General features: G+C 33.0%; 3 protein-coding genes across 6 annotated transcripts; 1 reads left to right on the forward strand and 2 right to left on the reverse strand.

Moving 5' to 3' along the window:
* Positions 1–571: 571 nt before the first annotated feature.
* On the reverse strand, positions 572–1,248 carry LOC103501690 (uncharacterized). The gene is made up of 2 exons (XM_008465359.1): positions 787–1,248; positions 572–727 (listed from the first exon to the last, which is right to left on the reverse strand). The coding sequence occupies exons 1-2, from the start codon at positions 1,246–1,248 to the stop codon at positions 572–574; spliced, it is 618 nt and encodes a 205-aa protein (XP_008463581.1).
* Positions 1,249–7,304: 6,056 nt separating this feature from the next.
* LOC103501635 (UDP-glucuronic acid decarboxylase 6) lies at positions 7,305–11,055 on the forward strand. 4 transcript variants are annotated; one of them, XM_008465247.3, is made up of 13 exons: positions 7,305–7,527; positions 8,107–8,220; positions 8,722–8,808; positions 8,940–9,027; positions 9,138–9,229; positions 9,376–9,440; positions 9,517–9,605; positions 9,812–9,889; positions 9,971–10,064; positions 10,186–10,252; positions 10,361–10,424; positions 10,497–10,537; positions 10,633–11,055. In XM_008465247.3, the coding sequence occupies exons 2-13, from the start codon at positions 8,131–8,133 to the stop codon at positions 10,816–10,818; spliced, it is 1,041 nt and encodes a 346-aa protein (XP_008463469.2). In that variant the 5' UTR covers positions 7,305–7,527; positions 8,107–8,130; the 3' UTR covers positions 10,819–11,055. The 4 variants fall into 4 exon arrangements, with proteins under 4 accessions (XP_008463469.2, XP_050946329.1, XP_050946328.1 ...); XM_051090372.1 differs by having other exon boundaries at positions 7,433–7,645; XM_051090371.1 differs by having other exon boundaries at positions 7,478–7,649.
* A 1,266-nt stretch (positions 11,056–12,321) lies between these two features.
* On the reverse strand, positions 12,322–19,192 carry LOC103501636 (methionine--tRNA ligase, chloroplastic/mitochondrial). The gene is made up of 12 exons (XM_008465252.3): positions 18,676–19,192; positions 17,377–17,520; positions 17,115–17,264; positions 16,707–16,874; positions 15,509–15,633; positions 15,185–15,278; positions 14,578–14,676; positions 13,787–13,967; positions 13,565–13,680; positions 13,016–13,171; positions 12,783–12,911; positions 12,322–12,689 (listed from the first exon to the last, which is right to left on the reverse strand). The coding sequence occupies exons 1-12, from the start codon at positions 18,985–18,987 to the stop codon at positions 12,528–12,530; spliced, it is 1,836 nt and encodes a 611-aa protein (XP_008463474.2). The 5' UTR covers positions 18,988–19,192; the 3' UTR covers positions 12,322–12,527.
* Positions 19,193–20,544: the final 1,352 nt, after the last annotated feature.

The raw sequence follows: 20,544 nt of genomic DNA on the forward strand, positions 1-20,544 counted from the left end.
TCAGCTAAATCGTCACGCCAGTTAGACCACTCAATTGTTGTCTCAATGAACAGAATGTCTTCTGTAGCGGTCGTCGTGGCGTATGCAGAGTCCGCCTCGTCAAGTTCGTAAATGTTGTCACAATTTTTCATTACTTTATTTATCAAATTATGTAGCAAGCAACATGCAAGGATGGTGCGACATTGCACTTGGAGGGGATAGTATGACTTCCCACGAAGTATTGCCCAACAACCCTTAAGAATACCGAAAGCATGCTCAATCACATTTCTTGTCGAAGAGTGCTTCATGTTGAAGTATTCCTTTGCAGTCGTTGAGGCATTTCCATCACCACGCCACTCTTGCAAGTGGTAGCGTTGGCCTCTATATGGGGCGAGAAATCCCTCAGCATTTGGATAACCCACATCGCATAGATAATAATATCCCATACCAAAAAGCAATCCTCTATGGGCATTCCATAGGTAACTTCAAAAATGGCAACGAAAATGATAATTCTAAATACCCTTTGGCACTTGAAAGTCATTTTTTCGGGCAAGGGCATTCCAAAGAATTCATGAGTCTGCTCGGATCCTTCTCAACCGGCGAGGACATATACGAAGTCCCCTTTGGTGTCGCAAACGCCGAGTACATTAGTTGCAATTTCTCCCTTCCGCGTTCTAAACGTAGGGCGATCTGTTGCTGGCACGTTCACTTTTATGTACGTCACGTCCAATAATGCCCCAAGGCAATTCTGCAGTTTAGACAAAGCGACTTACATTAATGTGACATATTGATATGTGACAAACTTACCACATGTACTACGCCCACCTCAAAATACTTCCAATGTTGATCAGTGCAGTTGTTTGTTACTAGGACAGGTTTCTTTATCATCTCGTCGTATAGTCGTACCACAGCAAACACGACGAGGTTAAAATGTCCTGAGTCTGTCTCTCCAGATCGTACAAATTTCTGTTGAATTATGCGGTTCTTCACGTTATGCACAAGGACGTACAAGAACATCGCAACCATTTCCTCAACATCGACAATCTCTATCCACGAAAGACCAGCTACAATCTTAAGTAAATTGCATAGAATTATTAATGTTCGCCTGTCAATGCGGGTGATTTCACGACACACAAGATGGGACTTGTGTATCATCTGAAAGTACGCAAGCTGCCTAATTCTATGCCTTGTATTGTAGGGTGTCTGTGGGAGACGCTTATTGTCGTTCATTAGTGCCTCCAACATTAGGAGCATCTGACATTGGGTCATTGTGAACGCAATTAGGACTCCAAGAAGGATTTGTTGATCCATTACAAAGTATGTAATGTTTCTTAAAACATACGTACTAAGTAAATTAGTACAATATCGATATACATTGTGAAAACATCACTAATGAACATTTAAATCCCTAATGAAAGCTTATTATGTACTTAGTAAAACCCTAAACTTAGTTTGTGTAACATACAACAAATAACTTGTTTATAACATTATTTTAAAATACGGGTTGCGGTACAATTTTATGAAATTGTAAGTACAATTCTATGTGTGATAGGTATTATAGAAATAGTATGTGGTAGAAGTACGTACTCGTAAAAATAGTATTTTAAAAATACTATGTTTGACAATTGTATGTGTCAAAGTGAAGGACAAATTTCAATTAGTTAAACACATTTTTACATGTTATTAAATGTGTATTCAATTACCTTTTACATCTACTTAATTTAATGACTATTGAAACTTATGATCATATTTAAAAAACACTACTAATTGTGAAGTTACAAAGTTATTTGTATTACTTAGAATGATTGTTAAAAAATATATAACTTTTTCCACTTAAAAAATTCGTGAAGTTATCAACCCTATTACATACAATGGTTGAAAATCTCATTTTAGCTTATTATTGTTATGATATGGTAGTAGGAAAATTTTTATATTTTTTAAATGAGAATTGTTATGAATTAATTGGATAGTTATAGTAATGAAAATGAAGACATTGGTATGGTCATTTTTTCAAAAAATAGTGTTGCACATGAAAGTTAAAAATAAACACAAATTTAAAACATAGAATGAAAGATAAATACTATTAATTCATTAAATACATGAACTGTCCATGAAAAGAATTTATTACAAACCAATATTGTATAGTCTATAAATAGGCCTTAACTACATAATTTCTATTGTAATGAAATAAAAAAATACATTATCAAAATTTCATGTACATATGGCTAAGCCATAATACCTCTTATAAGGGTTGGATGACCGCAGACGTTCTGAAATAATAAAAATAAAAAGTTAGCATACAAGTAAATCCGAAAACATGACACGTTCTTTTAATGTAACATAATTGAAGAAAAATAAATGACAAAAGGAAGGATAGCATACCTTGTACGTAGAAGCCCTGACCCGACATTCAAACGTAAAGAAAACAACATCCAAAACAAAAAATCAATTTTGAAAACAAATGTTAAGTAGCCTCAGAGTTTACAAATCGGTTCAATAACTTGAACCCGATTTCATAGTTGTAGAAACGTCAATTAAGGGGGATTAAAAAAAAGAAGAAAGGAAAAAAAATATGTGATAAACAAGCCAGAAACATAGTTCAAAAAAATAAGGCATAACATAAAAAAGAGGGCGGAAACATAGGTGACAAACAAGGGCAGAAACCGTGGGAAACAGAAGGCATATAAATGGGGAGAAAAACGACAGAATCATAGGTTAAAAAATAGGACACAAACATGGACAAGAGGGCAGCAAAAGAAGAAAGAAGGGCAAAAACCGTAGGAAACAGAAGGCATATAAATGGGGAGAAAAAATGCAGAATCATAGGTTAAAAAAATAGGACACAAACATGGACAAGAGGGCAGTAAAATAAGAAAGAAAGGCAGAAACCGTGAGAAACAAAATGCATAAACATATGGGAGAAAAAAGTCATAAGCATAGGTCATAAAATAGTGCACAAACATACAAAAGAGGCCACAAACATAGGTGAGAAAGTAGGGCAGAAACTATGAGAGAAGAAGGCAAAAACTATCATGAGAAAAAAGAATGAAAAGCTTAGAAGCATTTACCTACGAAAAATAAATTTGGAAAACAAAGGAACAAGGCAAGCAATGACAAATGGAAGTGGTAAATAATAAGAGGAGATGAGGTTTATATAAGAGGATATGGGGACTAAATATGCACATAAATGACCACACCAAAAAAAGGCAGAGGGAATCTCTGCAAAATCAGCCTAAAAGATAAGTCCAACCATAGTCAAAAGTAGGTATTAGAAGCTAGAGAAGTCAAGTACACCATGAAAAGATAAGACAATTGCTTGAAGGGACAAAACATTATTGAGCAAAAATGAATACATTTTCCAAAAGACTAAAATAGAGATTCAAGTGCAGAAACAGTCATCACAATGCAGAAGGCAGAAGATTTCCATTAATTCAGACAAATATAGTCAATTGATATATGTAAAAAATGAATAAATATATCATCAAGCACATTTGATATAAACCAAATCAATGAATCAAAATCAGTAAAAAAAAAAAAATCAAAATTGTAACATGGATTTAGTACTCATCATCGACTGTGTTTCAAAAAAAAGAGTAATGAAACAGAAGTATACCTCTCTAACATGCTCAAGTAAGACCAATTGCCAGCGAAGACAAAGCGTCGAATCTATTCTACATCAGTCCAGGACAACGTTAAACGGCAAATTAAACACCGAGCGGCAAGGAAGGCTTGCTTCAAGGGTAACATGCACATGCATGTTCACACAGAACACGCAAACAAGAGAAAACAAAAAGCGGTTTAAAGGCAACGTCGATGGAGGGCCGCCTTCAACAAACCAACTTTCGTTTTTTGAAGTGAGAGAGACGGATGAGAGAGATTAAGATCAGCATCCAAATCGTGTATGAAACCCTTTTTCAAAAATAACGTGGATAAACGAGTTTTCGAACAAAATTTTGCCACCGGCCGACCTACCCTTCAACGAGTTGACCAAAATCGAACATACAAGTGAATTCGAAGAAGAACAAACGAAAGAAATCGGAAGTCGAAAAGAAGAAAAAAGATTGACGAACAGAGGCGCAATGATGGAGGCGTAAACACGGAGGCCTAAATCGAACATAATACAGGCAATAATGAAAGGGAGGCAGAAGTGAAGGAAGAAGATTGACGAACGGACCCGTAAACACGGTTGAAGGAAGGCGAAAACACAGGTTGAAGGGAGGTGGCAACACGGGTTGAAGGGAGGCGGAACACGGATTGAAAACAGATTTCGACTAAAAGGGTTTGAGAAGAAAAGATTAGAATTAAAACCAGTTTATGGAAACCCTAACACTAGGGTTTCCATAAACCGTGGGCCAAACGAGGATTAAGGTTGGGCTAACCCAAGCCCACAATGTTAACCCTAACCCCAAACAGCCCCTAAAACTTCGTACTATTTCTAAAACATGTAAATAATAGATAATCTTTTTCTATTTTAAATCATACTTTTTTGTTCAAAACTTTAATAGATTTCCAATTCTTGAATAATTATTGCAATTTAGCCCAAAAAAAAAATAAATCACTGATATTCTATTTTAAATATTAAAATACTATTTTCGTATCTTAATTATTATACTTTTCAAATATTCAATTTTATTTTTGGAAAGCTTTCATAAATATAAGTAAATATACAACTCATGATAACAAAGTTCACGAAGTTAGCCATTTTTTAAATATAAAACACTTAAAAAATGTCGTTTAGAATATAAAATCTAAACGATCGTATACAAAAGATAAACGATCTTGTAGCAAAAGAATCTTGAAAATATCGTTTAGCCAAATCTAAACGATTTTGAAATGATTATGTAGCAAAGAATACCAAAACAATCGTTTAGACAAATCTAAACCATCGTGTAGCAAAAAAATCTTTTTAAAAAAATTGTCTAAATTTGACTACCCAAATCTAAACGATCGTGTACAAAATTTGAACGATCGTGTAACCAAATTAAATGATCGTGTACAGAGAATGTTAAAAAAACTCATTTAGATTTGCCCTTCTGTTTTTCTTTTCCTCCTCGTCGTTGCGTTTCTTTCGTCGTCTTCCTACTCGCTATGATTTCTTTCATCATCTTCTTTTTTTTCCTCTTCTTTTTTTCTGTTGCAATTTCTTTCCATCATTTTCTTCTTTTTCTATTCTTTTTTTACGTAGTTTAATCTTTCCACCGTCTTTCTTATTTTCCTCTTTTTTTTCTGCTGTAATTTTTTTCCATCGTCTTTCTTCTTTTCCTCTTCTTTTTTTACGTCTTTTAAATTTGGATAACCAAATCTAATCGACCGTGTACAAAAAATAGCAAAATCTAAAAGATTGTGTATAAAGAATCTTGAAAAAAATCATTTAGATTGGGGTAGCCAAATGTAAACGATTGTGTAAAAAAAGGAAATCATCGTGTAGACAAATCTAAATGATCGTATACTAAAAGAATTAAAAAAAATCATTTAGCCAAATCTAAACGATCGTGTACTAAAGAATATTAAAAAAATAAACGATAGTGTAAAAAAACAATCACCAAAATAATTATAAAAAATCGTTTAGTCAAATCTAAACGATCATGTAACCAAATTAAATTATAGAATTGAAAAAATAAATTGTAGCCAAATCTAAACGACCAAATCAAAATTAAACAATAGAATTGAAAAAATAAGATGTAGCCAAATCTAAACGATCGTGTACCAAATATATTATACGCGCGTTGTTGACGGCATGGCGTTGACGGAGCATTTTTGGTATTTTTCACGGGGTCTGTGAACTTTTTTCGTTTTCGAAATTGTTTTATAGAGTATAAATATTTTATCACTTTGTTATATTTTCTAAAAGACTTCGTAGAAAATCTAAAAAATATATCAACTTAAACTATATTTTCATGGCAATAAAACACCTTAATAGGGGTATTAAAAAAACAGTAAATTTTAATAAAAGCATGCGAATTCAAATATAAATTTTAAAAGTATTTGATGAAAATATGTGAAAATTACCATGTTTTCGGTTGTTAACATAAAAAATATATATATATATTTAAAAGATTATAATTTTTTTGAATATGTGCATTATTATAATGTGTTTATTTTTAAAAAATTGAAATAAAAAATAAATCATAGCCAACATTATATTAAAGAAATAAATCTGAAACTAACTAATTTCGATATAGGATAAACCAAAACACATACGAATTGTATTCCATAAATAACTATTGGTCTTCTTTACGATAAAATGTAAATATTTGTGCTACGCAAATACAATATATCGTTACAATCGATAACCTGACCAATATAGATTATCCAATCCAATTCTTACAGTTTGGGTTGACCCAACCAGACCCGATTATATATATATATATATATATAATCTAAAAATAGAAGGGAAAAAGTTTTGAAATTCAGGTCAAATTTGTCTCGAGATCACCCGAAATTTGAAACTAGGGGCAAATTTGCTAAATATTTATCCTTATATCTAATATTTCATTAATTCTCAAATGTAGAAAGTTGTCTCTTTTACCCACAAACCAGATGGCCCTTAATATGTGTTCATTTATTCCTTTAATAGGATGAATTTGAACTTTGAAATCTTTATCAACTTTTTAAAAAGGAAAATTTAAAGAAAATCAATCTACCAATTCAATCCGAATTTTTTGGGTTGAGCATTCTTTTTTTTTTTTTCCAACTTGTATACTTTGGATTGGTACATAATTTTCTAATTTTTAAGGTACTCCATTTGCAACTAACTCCACCCCTAATCACAATCAACACTGACATTGAAAAAAAATAGGGTGGAATTACTTCTCGTTTGAATTTCAGAGAGAAAATTGTCAATTGTCTAGACCTTAAATAACAATTATCATCCACATTGTTTAGATGCAAACCACGCCAATGATTGTTACATGACAATTATGAATCAAACAAAGTTAAAGAACTCTCACAACGAGACAACATTTATATTTATCAAATTTCATTGAATGGGGATGAAAGATTACATTTGAGAGGGCATTTTCAAAATATTCATAAAATCTTGTATGTAATTTACCATAACTTTAATGGTTTATTATTATTGCTGTCATTATTTTGCGTATATTATAAACTGAACCATAAAATTTGTTAGACTGAATCCGAACTATGAACAGCGAACAGCCCTCTACTCCCAATGCACAACTTATTCTATAGAACTATTTTTGAAAGAAACGGAGAAAAGAATTAAAAAAAATAGTTCACGTAAAGAAAAATGGTGATTAAGATGGATAAACAATATGAGGTGTAATCTACGGTAACCCATTAATTGTTAATTAATTAATTAATTAATCCAAAAAAATTGACAGCTAATCTCTGCGAAACGTAACTCTCTTCAATTTCAGCTCTCACTTCTCAATTTCCCGTTTTTGGGACCCGCGATTTTCTCTCCTCTCCCCAAAAATATCACTCATCCCTTCAATTTCTATATAAATTTCTACTAAAAAACCTTAATTTTCAATCCAATCCTAACAAATTTAAACCCACTCCAGATTTTGATTTTCCTAACCTAAGGTGTAAATCTCCTCATTTTCCACCTTCTTTTACTTGATTGCGTATATCATTCATCAATTTTCGATTTTTTTTATAAGAACCGTTTTGGTTCTGTTAGATTTAGATCTGGAATTGTTTGGTGGGTTAGTCCTCACTTTCTTTGCTCAAAAGCTTTCTACTTTTCGTGTTTTTGAAGTTTTTTCTTCATTCTCTTTCTCTTCAAGTCGTTGTAATTTGGTCTATTCATTCTTATATTCAATTATTTTGTTCATTTTTTTAATACCCATCTTATAAATTCCTATATAAAAGGCATTGGTAGCAACTTAGATTTTCCAAGCAGCTGGATTGAAGCTTAGAATTTGGGGAATTTGATTTGAAGGGTTGGATTTTTTTTTTCTGGTTGTTTTTGGTTTGACTTTATTGCATCACATTTCTAATGTGATACATTCTTTATTTTGCATCAAATCCTAGTCTCTTATCTGTTTTAGTTTTTGGTTTTTATAATGAAAAATTTGAACCATTTTGGTTGGTTTTGTTTTTTTTTTTTTTTTTTTTTTTTTTGGAATTCAATTGTGATGTTTGATGATCTTGATGATCCAGTGTTTGAAGTGAAGATCTGAGGTAATGGCTAAAGAGGGTTCCAATGGAAATTCTCATATTTCCTCAAAGCCACCACCGACTCCATCTCCTTTGAGAAGTGCCAAATTTTTTCAGGTATCATTGTTTTGTATTTTTCTTTTCCCTTTTTAATGTTTTCGTTTTTGCTCTGTTTCTTTTTGCTGTATGATTTTTGTTTGACGTTATGTTTTTACTTTTTCTGTGTCGAAATTTGGCATATTTCTGTTGTAATGTACAATGGTTTTGTATATTTTTGAACCGACTTGTGATCGGGTTCAAATCTGAGAAAACAACAATGGGAAGAGCCTGTTTATGTTCCGTAATTGTGAAGTCAAAGATTATTCTTATGAAAATTGGGGATCTAAGATGTTTATGAGCAGGATGGGTTTTGGGATATCTTTTATTGAAACAAAGAGAGATGTTTATTAAAGTGGTGCGGGGGAGAAATGTGAACAATGTATAAATCCAAATTGAAGATTTTGCATCAAACTAAATTTGAATCTTATTGGAAGGCTTTCATTGGAATTTTCTATTCCTTGATCTCTTGTTCAGCATGGTTAATTTCCTTAACCATATTGTGATCTTGCTATATGGCAGGCAAATATGAGAATTTTGGTGACTGGAGGAGCTGGGTTCATTGGCTCACACCTGGTCGACAAATTGATGGAAAATGAGAAGAATGAGGTACCTTCTTCAGTACTTTAGCTGCTGTTTCTGTACTTCTCGAACCATTGTTTATATTCCTAGTAGTGAATTGGCCTGTTCTTGATGATGTTGGTTGCTATGACATGACATTCTGTTTCTTGGCTTTTTAGGTTATTGTTGCTGATAACTACTTCACCGGATCGAAGGATAACTTGAAAAAGTGGATTGGCCACCCGAGATTTGAGCTTATTCGACATGGTATTCCTTTGTTTTTTTTCTGGTTTTTCGTTGAATGTTACTTGAAGGGCATGTGGAATCTCTTTTTGTTTCCCTGATTTACACCATTTCTCAATTTGTCTAACCCACAGATGTCACTGAGCCGTTGTTGATTGAAGTTGACCAAATATACCATCTTGCTTGCCCGGCATCTCCAATTTTCTACAAGTACAACCCTGTCAAGGTCTGTTTCCAAATTCCATATGTTTTCAGTCAAAGATAATACAATCATCATATTTGAAGATATCTATTGTTAAGAGTCTAATGAATGGAGCGTAGCTCATGTTGCAAATTTTTGGTGATCTGACCTTCTGAGTGGTATTTTGACAGACTATTAAGACGAATGTAATCGGCACACTGAACATGCTGGGACTTGCCAAGCGGGTTGGAGCAAGGTTTTTGCTACATCCACTCTACCTCTAAGTTCATTTACATTTTTCTGTTCTGTTATTTATTGAACTTGTTCAATAGGATTTTGCTTACCTCCACATCCGAGGTATACGGAGATCCTCTCATTCACCCTCAAGACGAAAGCTACTGGGGAAATGTCAACCCTATTGGTAATTTAACTAAAAAATGCAACTAATATATCTTCTTTTGTTTGTTCCAAAACAACAGTAAATTAACTGACGTGAATTTAAGTAGTAGTTTCATGTGTAACAATCTGATTCATGATTTTGTAATGCAATGAAGGAAGAATATCCAACAGTTCGTGGCTCAGTTAGCTCCACTTTGTTGAATATTGTGTTCGTTGAACTTTTTTCAGGTGTGAGAAGTTGCTATGATGAGGGCAAGCGAGTGGCCGAAACTCTGATGTTTGACTACCACAGGCAACATGGGATCGGTGAGTTTATTGGATCGCACATATAAGGACTCCATTTTCCGTGCATTTGCTTATTTCTATGGTGAGTTTTTACCATTGCAGAGATAAGGATTGCAAGGATTTTTAACACCTATGGACCCCGAATGAATATAGATGACGGCCGTGTCGTCAGCAACTTCATTGCTCAAGCAATCCGGTAAGTCTAATCCCCACATAATCATTTCGCCCGAGTAGTGTCATTGTTCATCTTAAATACTTGTCTGATTTTCCCACTCCACACTAAACTAGAAGCTACCATTTACCGTAATATTGTGCAGTAGCGAGCCTTTGACAGTTCAAGCACCCGGAACACAGACTAGAAGTTTCTGTTATGTCTCTGACATGGTAAGGGAATCTTTGTTTGAAATCGTTTGTGTATAGTTCGTACAACGATACCAATCCTCAGCCTTTTATGTCCTGATTCATTGCCTGGTTTTTATTTTATGAATCAAGGTTGACGGCCTCATTCGACTAATGGAGGGTGATAACACTGGACCGATCAACATTGGAAACCCAGGTCCTCATTCGCTTTTCTGCTTGAAGCATTTCCATATTGACCTACCCTAAAGCTTTTTTTTCTATGTTGCAGGTGAATTTACAATGCTCGAACTGGCCGAGACTGTAAAAGAGGTAAGTTTAGCAACACGGAAGTTTTGGTTTTTCAATTTTCAATTACAATTGTTTCCTAATGACAAAAGACTGATTGTGAATGTCAAACTATGCAGCTCATCAATCCTGCTGTGGAGATCGTGATGGTGGAGAACACACCCGACGATCCTCGCCAAAGGAAGCCCGACATCACAAAAGCAAAGGAGTTGCTCCAATGGGAGCCGAAGATCAAGTTGAGGGATGGACTTCCTCTCATGGAGGATGATTTCCGAACCAGACTCGAAGTCCCGAGGAAAAACTAAGCTTGTCATCCTTGGTATAATCATGGCGAAAATGGAGCTGCAAATGAATGGAGGAAGTTTGAGAGGAGATTGTTGGTTTAGGTGATGGTTAGATGTGTTGTGTTCTTTTCATTATCTCAGTTGTCTTTATTTAGAATAAGTGGCAGTCAGAATTTTTGTTTCACTATATGATGTTTATTCTTATGAAGAAAATAGTAAAAAAGAAAAAAAAAACACACACACAATCTCCATTTTGAATTTTGGGTTGTATTCAGTACACAAGCTCACACACATTTATATATATACACAATTATAAAGAAGCTTCCAAATTATAGTTTTTTAAGAATATGATGGTCAAAATTATTGTCCAAATGGAACAGAAATGATTTACCAAAAAATAATAATAATAAAGATTGAATCGTTTGAAGGCAAATCTTTATTAGAAAGATAAGTTGATTTTAAATTAATCAGTGTTTTTTCTTTCATGTAAAAGTATAAACAAAGTAAAGATTTGAACCAAACTTAACCATGTTTTCTTTTTACGGATATTTATAATTCTTTATTTAATGAGAGATTTTAAACTGAATCAAATAATTGGTAAAATCAAACCAAAGTTTAATAATTGGTATATAAATCATTTAATTTTAGTAATTATTAATTAATTTCGAACTATCTAAAAGGGTATAGTGAGAAATTTTTTTCTTTTTTTAGAAGATTTTGCTACTGTTGTGTAAATTACACGTAAACAAGAAAATCTATCTAAAAAAAGTTGAACACATAAACAATGAAAATTTATCTAAAAGAACTGAACGTGGAGATTTTGGTTTAAATAACACCTAAAAAGGAAAATCTACCCAACAAAAGTATGTACGTGGATGTGAAAAAAAAAACAAAAAAAAAAAAAAAAAACTTAAATTAATCACAATCTTTAATAAAAGAAAAAACAAAATAACAAAATAAACTATACACTCTACATCTAAACTATATCTAAAACCTAAAATTTGAAAGGAGCTATGAAAAAATAATAAAATAGTCAAATGTAAATATAACGTGGTTTATAAAAAATTTTAAAAAAGAATCTATATGATATCTATACTTCTCTTATAAATAGCTAATTTAATGATTTTTCTTTTACAAAAGATAAATATTGTGAATTTTCCTATTTTTGACAATTTCTCTAAAATTAAACCTCTCATTTTCTTATTTATTTCATCTTCCTCTTCTCTTTTTCAGCTAAGTTTCAATTTCTTTTAGCTAGAACTGGAATATAAAATTTTTGTACCATTGGTATCGGTTTTCGTATAATCAATTTTAGTCTTATTTCTTAGTCTCACATTTCTTCCTTTGATCTTCAAATTTCTGACAAGCTGATTCGTAAATAAAGGTTATAGCCATTGTTATTGGTATTCTCATTCCTATATTCCTATTGATGACATTTTTTTAATCTTTTATGAGGATCAATAAAAGTTTTTGGAATAAATTCCAATTTAAGGAACTAAATTGATCGGCTTAACAAACAAAAAATAGATAAAAAGGTACAACACTGCTATAAAAGGGCAAAACATGGCTCAGCGTTCAACAATAGTTACCTTCATTTTAATTGAATGAAGAATTGTATCTGATAAATATTATAATGATTAAGAAAATCTCATTTATGAAGAAAAAAAATGGTATCGAGGAAAACCAAAGAGAAGAGAGGGAGCACTTGAAATTTGAGAGCATGCATGGTTTTAGGCTTCTGCCACCCCTTGTGCTATTTTCTTCTTACTTTTGACTGGTTTCTTAGGAACTTCTTCTTCACCATTAACAATTGCTTGTTCAATCCTGGCAAAGACTGGATTTGGAGGTGCCATGACCTGACCAGCCTTCAATCCTCCCCACTTTGTTTCATTCTACATCCAAAAAGCCAAATTTTCAGTCAATAGCTGAAATTAAACATACAAAAGGAGATTGAATACAAGACAAGTGTAAAAAGAGAAAGAGACCCATGTTGCAGCATCAAACTGGTCCTTTGAGTAGCCGAGTTGCGCATATATTCTCCAGCTTAAGCGTGGTGTCACAGGGGATAGCGCAATGGCTATAATTCGCATAGCTTCGAGTATAAGAACAAGGTCCTGTCAAGAAACCAAGTCAGATATTCAGAGAATAGTTATTGAATGTTGGGAGGCAAAGTTGATTGAAAATTCGCATCTGAAATGAATTTTTTTAACTGAATAACCTTTGCAGCAGCATTTGATGAGGCACCACCTTGTTTGAACAGAGACCATGGTGCTCGCTCATCCATGTAGGAATTTCCAGCATTTCCAATCTCTAACACAGCCTCACAAGCTGATGAAAGGGCGAGTTCTTCGTAATGATTCCGAGCTTTCACAACCTACAAGCCCAAAGAAAATGACACAACTTGTAAACATGTTGGTCACAAAAGTCATAGACGGAGGACATACAACAGACAACATCCTCACCACAGAGGATTCAATGGGTAAGAAGCCATTTTCAGAATTGATCCTACAGACTTTCACGGTTTACAAATTAGCAGAATTATTTCACTAACTCAATGCCATCTCAGATGATAAATATGCTAGGCCTCCAATCAAGGTGTATAAGAGAAGGGGTAAAAAGGGAAATACACCTCAGACAGACAGGGCTAGGTGGTTATGGTACTGGTCGCGGGTTGTAGATGCAGCATGGGAATGTCAATATTTAATCTCTCGTGTTGGCTAGGGAGAATCCTTACAGAATACCAATGTAAATTCCAAGTAGAACTTACCAGCTCTTCAACTTTGTCCTTGAAAGCATTTCCGTCAGCCGCAGCAGTGGAATCAACCAACAAAGTTGATTGACAGTTCTTTTTAAGGAGTCCAAGAGTTCGGTTTAGCAGATTTCCTGCAAGAGAAACATCAAGAATTATGGTGAGTGAGTCAAACAGAAGACTCCAGCAATAGAGCTGTAAAAAACTTTTCGTTCAAAAAGAAACTACAGTTCATACTACCTATTGTATTTGCAAGATGAGCGTTTACGATATTGATGAAGCGATCCTCGGCATAGTCCCCATCGCTACCAAATTCCACCTCTCGAAGAAAGAAATATCTAACGGCATCAGAGCCAAACTTCTCAACCAGTTCATTTGGTTCGAGAGTATTGCCTAATGACTTGCCCATCTTCATGCCATCCTATAAAGTCAAAACAAAAATGGTGGCTCAATTAAAAAAATCAGCAACAAAAGATTTTGCAGCTTGGCAACAATTTTTGGAACAGACAAAAGAACAGGGCTTAAAATTCTAGCATTAAACATTATGTTTCCATAAATCGGGACATTTTTAGGAACCAAGATGTATATTCATAAAGAATCTTGCACCAGAAAATTTTTCAAAGGAACAAATAAGAAACATAAAGTGATAGTTTATGTTTTCGTTCACCAGAACGAAGATAAGAAAGAAGTATGGGTTCCTATGCAAAGATTTTCTGGTTCAAGCTTCTTTATGAAATTGAAGCTAAAAGTAAAAAATTCATGAATTTAGACAACCAAATTGTTGGAAGTTTTTGGTTAGGAGAGAACAAATGTTCACCAACTCCAAGAGATTCAGTAAGATTTACAAGACAACCAAGAACCTATACAATTCACAAGATGAAACAACATTAACGCTATATATAAAATCATAGCGACAAGTCTCATCTTTATAGCCTTTGTGGAATATTAAATCTCCCCTGCATCATTACAGTAAGACCATTACCGTGGCCAACAGTTCCTTTGTCTGTAGCAACTTAGAAAGCAAAACATACCTTTGTCAAGAACCCATGACCAAAAACCATCTTTGGAAGTTTTAGTCCAGCAGACATTAGCATAGCAGGCCAATAAACTGCGTGAAAACGTAAAATATCCTACAAGAATAACAAAAACATTAGATTTGCATCTAACGGAATGAGTGCAATCAGTAAAAAAAGATGAAAGGGAATGTATAGTAGCAAAGAAATTTTAGCTCGAGGATACAATAACAACACAGAACTTCGAGGATACAATAACAACACAGAAATCAGAGCTCAATAACAGCTTCCATTTTTGCTATATTCCAGAAGAAAATAGTAAATACAAATCTGAAAAATGGGCCAAGGGAGGAAACAAAAGATCTTTTCACTAAGGGCAAGATAAGGCTACGTACATTTTTGTCAAGAATAGAAAAAACTTTGTTGATGAATAAAATAAGGGAGAAAATCCTAAAGAACCTAAAGGCGGATACACATTAAGTTCTCTTATTAGAAATCAAAGAGGATGAACTATAATTGTTAAAAGGTGCTTGTATTTACACCAATAGAAAACATCAAGATAAAACTACGTACAATCAGGAAAATGCACTAAAATATCATCAAAGAACAAAAATGTATCTCTTACCTTCCCAATCAAGTGTAAAGAGGCAGGCCACCCAGAAGCAACAACTTTATGTAAATTTGGTTGCTCACCATTTTCTGAAAGTGCTGATATATAACTACATTACGGAATTCTCATATGAGTAAGATTGAAGGCACTGACTATAATTTCCATTTCAACTTCCTAACAAAATGGACAAAAGTTGTTGCAAATTGAAGCAAAACAGTAAGTTTGGAGTGATGAATAATTAAAGAAATAATCTTTTTAATAAAAATCCTCTGACATAATCCTGAAGGTTCAAAAAGTCACAATACAAAAATTATTAGAAGAACATAAGAAAGGGATTACCCTAATAATGCATCAAACCAAACATAAATTGTTTGTTTTTTATCGTTGGGAACTGGAATGCCCCATTCTACCGATGCCCTGGAGATAGAGAAGTCTTTTAGGCCACTTCGAATCCAGCTTTGCACCTTGGAAGATATGATGCTGAATTAATCAAAAGATAATTCAAGATTGGCAAAGTGGAAAAGATTGTAGCGCATTCCATTATTAAAAACTGGCTATATAAATATAATATCAAATTAGATCGAAACGGTGAGCATTTACAAAAACTTGCATATCTTTTTTTCAAAAGAAAGAAAAAGACGTGTTTAGTTTGTGTCGTAGTTGATTAACAACCTAAAATAATATTATTTTATTTTATTATAAATATATACGTAGATTTTTGTATAGATGCTCTTAGAAGTCACTCTACAACAATAGCAAATCATTAAATAGGTAAGTGGCATTCTTGTTTATTTTTTAGATGAAAAACCGAGCTTTCACTAAGAAAAAAAACGAAAGAATTAGGCCATACAAAAAGAGAAAGCTGACCAAAGGGAGGCAACCCAACAAGATGGCCTTCGGTCTAACAAAACAAGATCAAGCGAATAGTTATAACAAGACTTACATTCTTGTTAGCTGGTGCCATTCTTGTTAGCTGTTTATTGGCACCGTAAAAAAATTACCACATTTAAAGCTTGGAATCACGTTCCTTTTCATGTATCTTGATAGAAACCTTTTCTCTTATTAATAATCAAAGAGAGTTTACTAGAGCCAAGGGGGAACTTGAGAGCTTCCAACCTCTCTAGCTTACCAACCAACTAACCAAAAAGATAACATTGCTCTCTTCGAGTCTTGACTATATACAATCAACAAGCTCAATTTGGGCCCACAGAGGACCCACAACCCGTTTCACTCCCTAGCCCCCTCTTCATCTCTATTGAGTATACACCTATGTAATAGGGGGCCTATCATACCTCTTTGGGCATCTACTGATAGCTTTTATTTTTTTTTGTAACTTCTCGTTGTTTTAAATTTCAGCTGATTTGGATGCCTTCTCATACGCTCCAATCTACAGGTTTCTATATGGGATGCAAACTATATATGACGCAGAAAATTTTAAAGAAAAGTATGAAATGTTGTATTTATCAATTATCATAAGAGAAGAAATAAATGCAACACACGAACATATGGACAAGTAGTAGAAAAACCCTATAGTCACCTCATTCAGACGGAAGGCAGGTTGTACAAAACCTGGATTCTGTGTTAAAGTTTCTTCAAGCAATCTTTGATATTTCGATAATGCAAAAAAGTAATTGTCTTCTTTCCTTGAAGCACAGGGTTTTAGATGTATAGGACAACAATTGTCAGCAAGAAGTTCCTTCTCATCCTGCAGGTTTATAAACGGACGCTCTTACAAAATTCAAGAGAACTAAATTTGAAACAGGCTACACCTTAAAGGAGTGAAGAAATGACTACTATCGAATCCATCCATACCTCAAGGAATAATATCTACTAGAGAAGTGTTAATCATGAAACTCTTTTGTGAATATCATATGAACCAAGAAACAAAATGTTCTAATGTGCAAGGGAGGAAGACAAGTATTTAAATACAGTTTTAAAACGATACCTTGTATTCTTCACAATTGACACAATAGAGTCCCTCATAATCAGCTCTATAAATATCTCCGTTGGCAAGAACCTTTGAATAAAATTCCTTTACAATAGCCTCATGTTTAGGATCAGTTGTCCGAATGAACTTATCGTAAGCTACATCTAGCTGCAAAGGGGAAAAACACATAGAAAGTAATAATAAGATATATTGAATAACTATTAACAGTAAATTAAATGCAGCAAACTGACAAGAAAATCCTGGGATGTGTTTGGACTACATCTTTCCAAAGTGTCTTGTATGCCTCTGAGATTATATCACAGTGCTCACTTGGGGTAGAACCTTGAGTAGCAGCAGCTGTGGCAATCTTCTCCCCATGTTCATCTGTGCCAGTAATTAATATAACTTTCTTTCCCAGCAGCCTCTGTCATTGTATTTTAAACAACAGGTTAGCCAAAGTATAACTTAATATCATTAGCAAACTGCTTCAAGCATGGAGCATATGCCCATTAGTGCTTATACGACAAATTAACCATGTAAAGGGCATACCAAAACTCATTGCCATTTATAATAACCCTTCAAGAAAAACTGCAAAAGTGACTGCAGAGTGTTGACTTTGATTTGCATGAATGGTGGATTCGTTTAGTTTGGTCACCTAGAGTTTAGTTTTTTGAAACAAAACATACTTTTCATTTTAAAACAAAACAGACTTTTTAATATATATATATATATATATATATATATATATATATATATATATATATAGGAAAAAGGCCCATTTGATATTAATTAAGTTTTATGCTCTTTTTCTGAAAACTGCTTCTTATAGTTCTAAAATGTGTCTATGATTGTATAAACGATAAGTAAGTGGTAAGCAAACAAGTTTATTCTTACAAACAGAAAACTCAAAACAATTATACTATCCAGCAAAACCTAAGTAAATCAATCATAGTGCACCAATCATAAATAATTAAGTTCATGTTTGGGAGTAATTTGTAAATGGTTAGAATCACTAATATCATTTTAAAATCACTCTTAATCCCTCACACTCAATTCAATGTTTAATTTTACAATTTCAAACACATTTTTATACCATTAAATTTGATTTTGAATGAATAAAAATATTTTTCGAGTGATGAAAATGATACTAACTTCTTTAGACTCAGTCCGAAACATGCCAGAAAAGATTTTGGTGCAGACTCTCCTACAGGAAGGTAAGCATTGAGAATTTTAAGTTCAATTACAAGTTATTAATGGTAAACTGTATCCAAAACTTGAAATATTAAAAACAGGAAATATCAGAAAGAGAGGGTGGATAAATTGAATTGAATCCCTCAACATTCTTTCTCTATAACATTGAAATAGATAAAAGAAGTCAGTTATGATCCCAAAATCTTCACTCTGAACTACCAATTTTCGATAAAAAGATACCCAATAGCCAATAATTGAGAAGAACAGGAATAACTAATTCATGGAAAGTGATAAACAAAAGCCCCCACTACAGAAGAGTTATGAAAGTACTAAAAAAATCAACAAGAACAACAGGAACGAAGATCCCAAATTAAGGGAAAAGGGGTACCTGAAACCGGGCAATGGCATCAGCAGCAATGGTAGTATAAGCACTCCCCATATGAGGAGCAGCATTAACATAATAAAGTGGAGTAGTGATGACAAACGGGTCTGTTGCAGCTCCGGTATCATGGGAATTGAAATTGCTCGTAGTGGTACAGAATATGGCTCGTTTTGACGAAGAATAAGAAGCGAAGGACAAAAGATTTTGATAGAAATGGAGGCGGGTTCTGAAATGGGTGGGTTTGAGATTGAGAGAATTGTGAAAGGGGTTTAAGAGCGAAAGGGAAGTTTGTATGGAGGTGTTTATTCTAGCCGCCATCTTCGTTTTCTCCGGGGAGCAGAGGGTTATTTCTGACTATCTTCTTAGCGTTGCTGAAAGTCGTTTCCGGCGGATTTGGTTCTCAACGAATGACCATATCCGATTGAGGTTTATCTCTTCCGCGACGAGGCGACGCACAATTTTGAAAGTCGAGTATTTCAAGATTTGGTTTTTCTTTTACATGGTACCCGTTCTCAGGTACTTAACGAAAGAAGGGCTCTCTAACCAAAAACTTAACACAAATCGATGAAATTAAAACATATTTTAATATGGTGTTAATTTTCATAAACTTAACCGAACTAAAAAAAATATTTACAAAAAAATATTTACAATCTCTTTACCAAAGAGTAAAAAGGTTAAAGGAGTTGTATTGTATTTTCATAAATTTTAGATTTATTGTACACAATTCCTCACTTTTATTTCTTTTTTGTTATTTATTTATTTTTTTGTTCTAGATATGTTTGTCTCTTTTTTTCATTTTTTTTTAACGATTTATTCTTAAATCTTATATTTTATATTCATCATTTTCGACCAGATTTTTTGAAGTTATTTATCTTCCTCACATTGGAGAATACCAAGATTGTCTAAATAACATTTTGACATTATCTAAACGATCGTCTAATATCATTTACTATCGACAACACGATTGTTTATTATCATCAACCGGATCATTTACTATTGTTAACGCGATTGTTTACCATCGTCAACATGATCATTTACTATCGTCAACACGATCATTTAAATTTGAAGTATTTTTCCCTTCATTTAAAATAATCTAAACGACCGTATTGACATAGTCTAAACGATCGATTACCATAATCAACACTATCGTTGGACTTAAATTTTTTGATGATCATTTACATTTGACTACACAAATCACTTACCATAATCAACATGATCGTTTGTTATGGTCGACAAAATCGCTTACCGGTTTGTTATATTTTTTATAAAAAAAAACCCTTCAAATTAAACTAACTTAAAACCATTTATTTTCCCAATCCTAAAATATTATTTTCTTACATTTTTAATATACTTTATTAAAAACAAAAGAGATTTATACATCTATGTATGCATTTTCGGAGAGAAAACCATTTACTTTTCTAATCTTAGAATATCATTTATCAAAATTCTTAAAATTATTTATTAAAAATGAAAAATATTCATACATCTATATATATATATTGTTATCGATTAAAAAAAGTAAGGTAACTATCTACAAAATATAACAAAAAAAAAAACTTAAATAGACTATAGATAGTTTAATAGATTTTGCTATATTTTGTAAATATTTTCAATATTTTGCTATATTTAAAATTGTCTTTATCTATATATGCATTTTCTTAGAGAATACATTTACATAGGTGTATTATGTATTGATATGATAGATCGAATTCATATATAAATTACAATTAAGTGACAAATTGAAATAACATAAAAAAAACTAAAATTTTAAAATAAAATAAGCTAAAATCATATTTTGGTCCCTGAACGTTAATTTTTTCCTATTTTGGTCGAGTGTCTATTTTGGTCTTCAAACTTTTGAGAAAAAAAACTTAC

This window comes from Cucumis melo, chromosome 9, assembly GCF_025177605.1.
Source record: "Cucumis melo cultivar AY chromosome 9, USDA_Cmelo_AY_1.0, whole genome shotgun sequence".
Lineage (NCBI taxonomy): Eukaryota > Viridiplantae > Streptophyta > Magnoliopsida > Cucurbitales > Cucurbitaceae > Cucumis > Cucumis melo.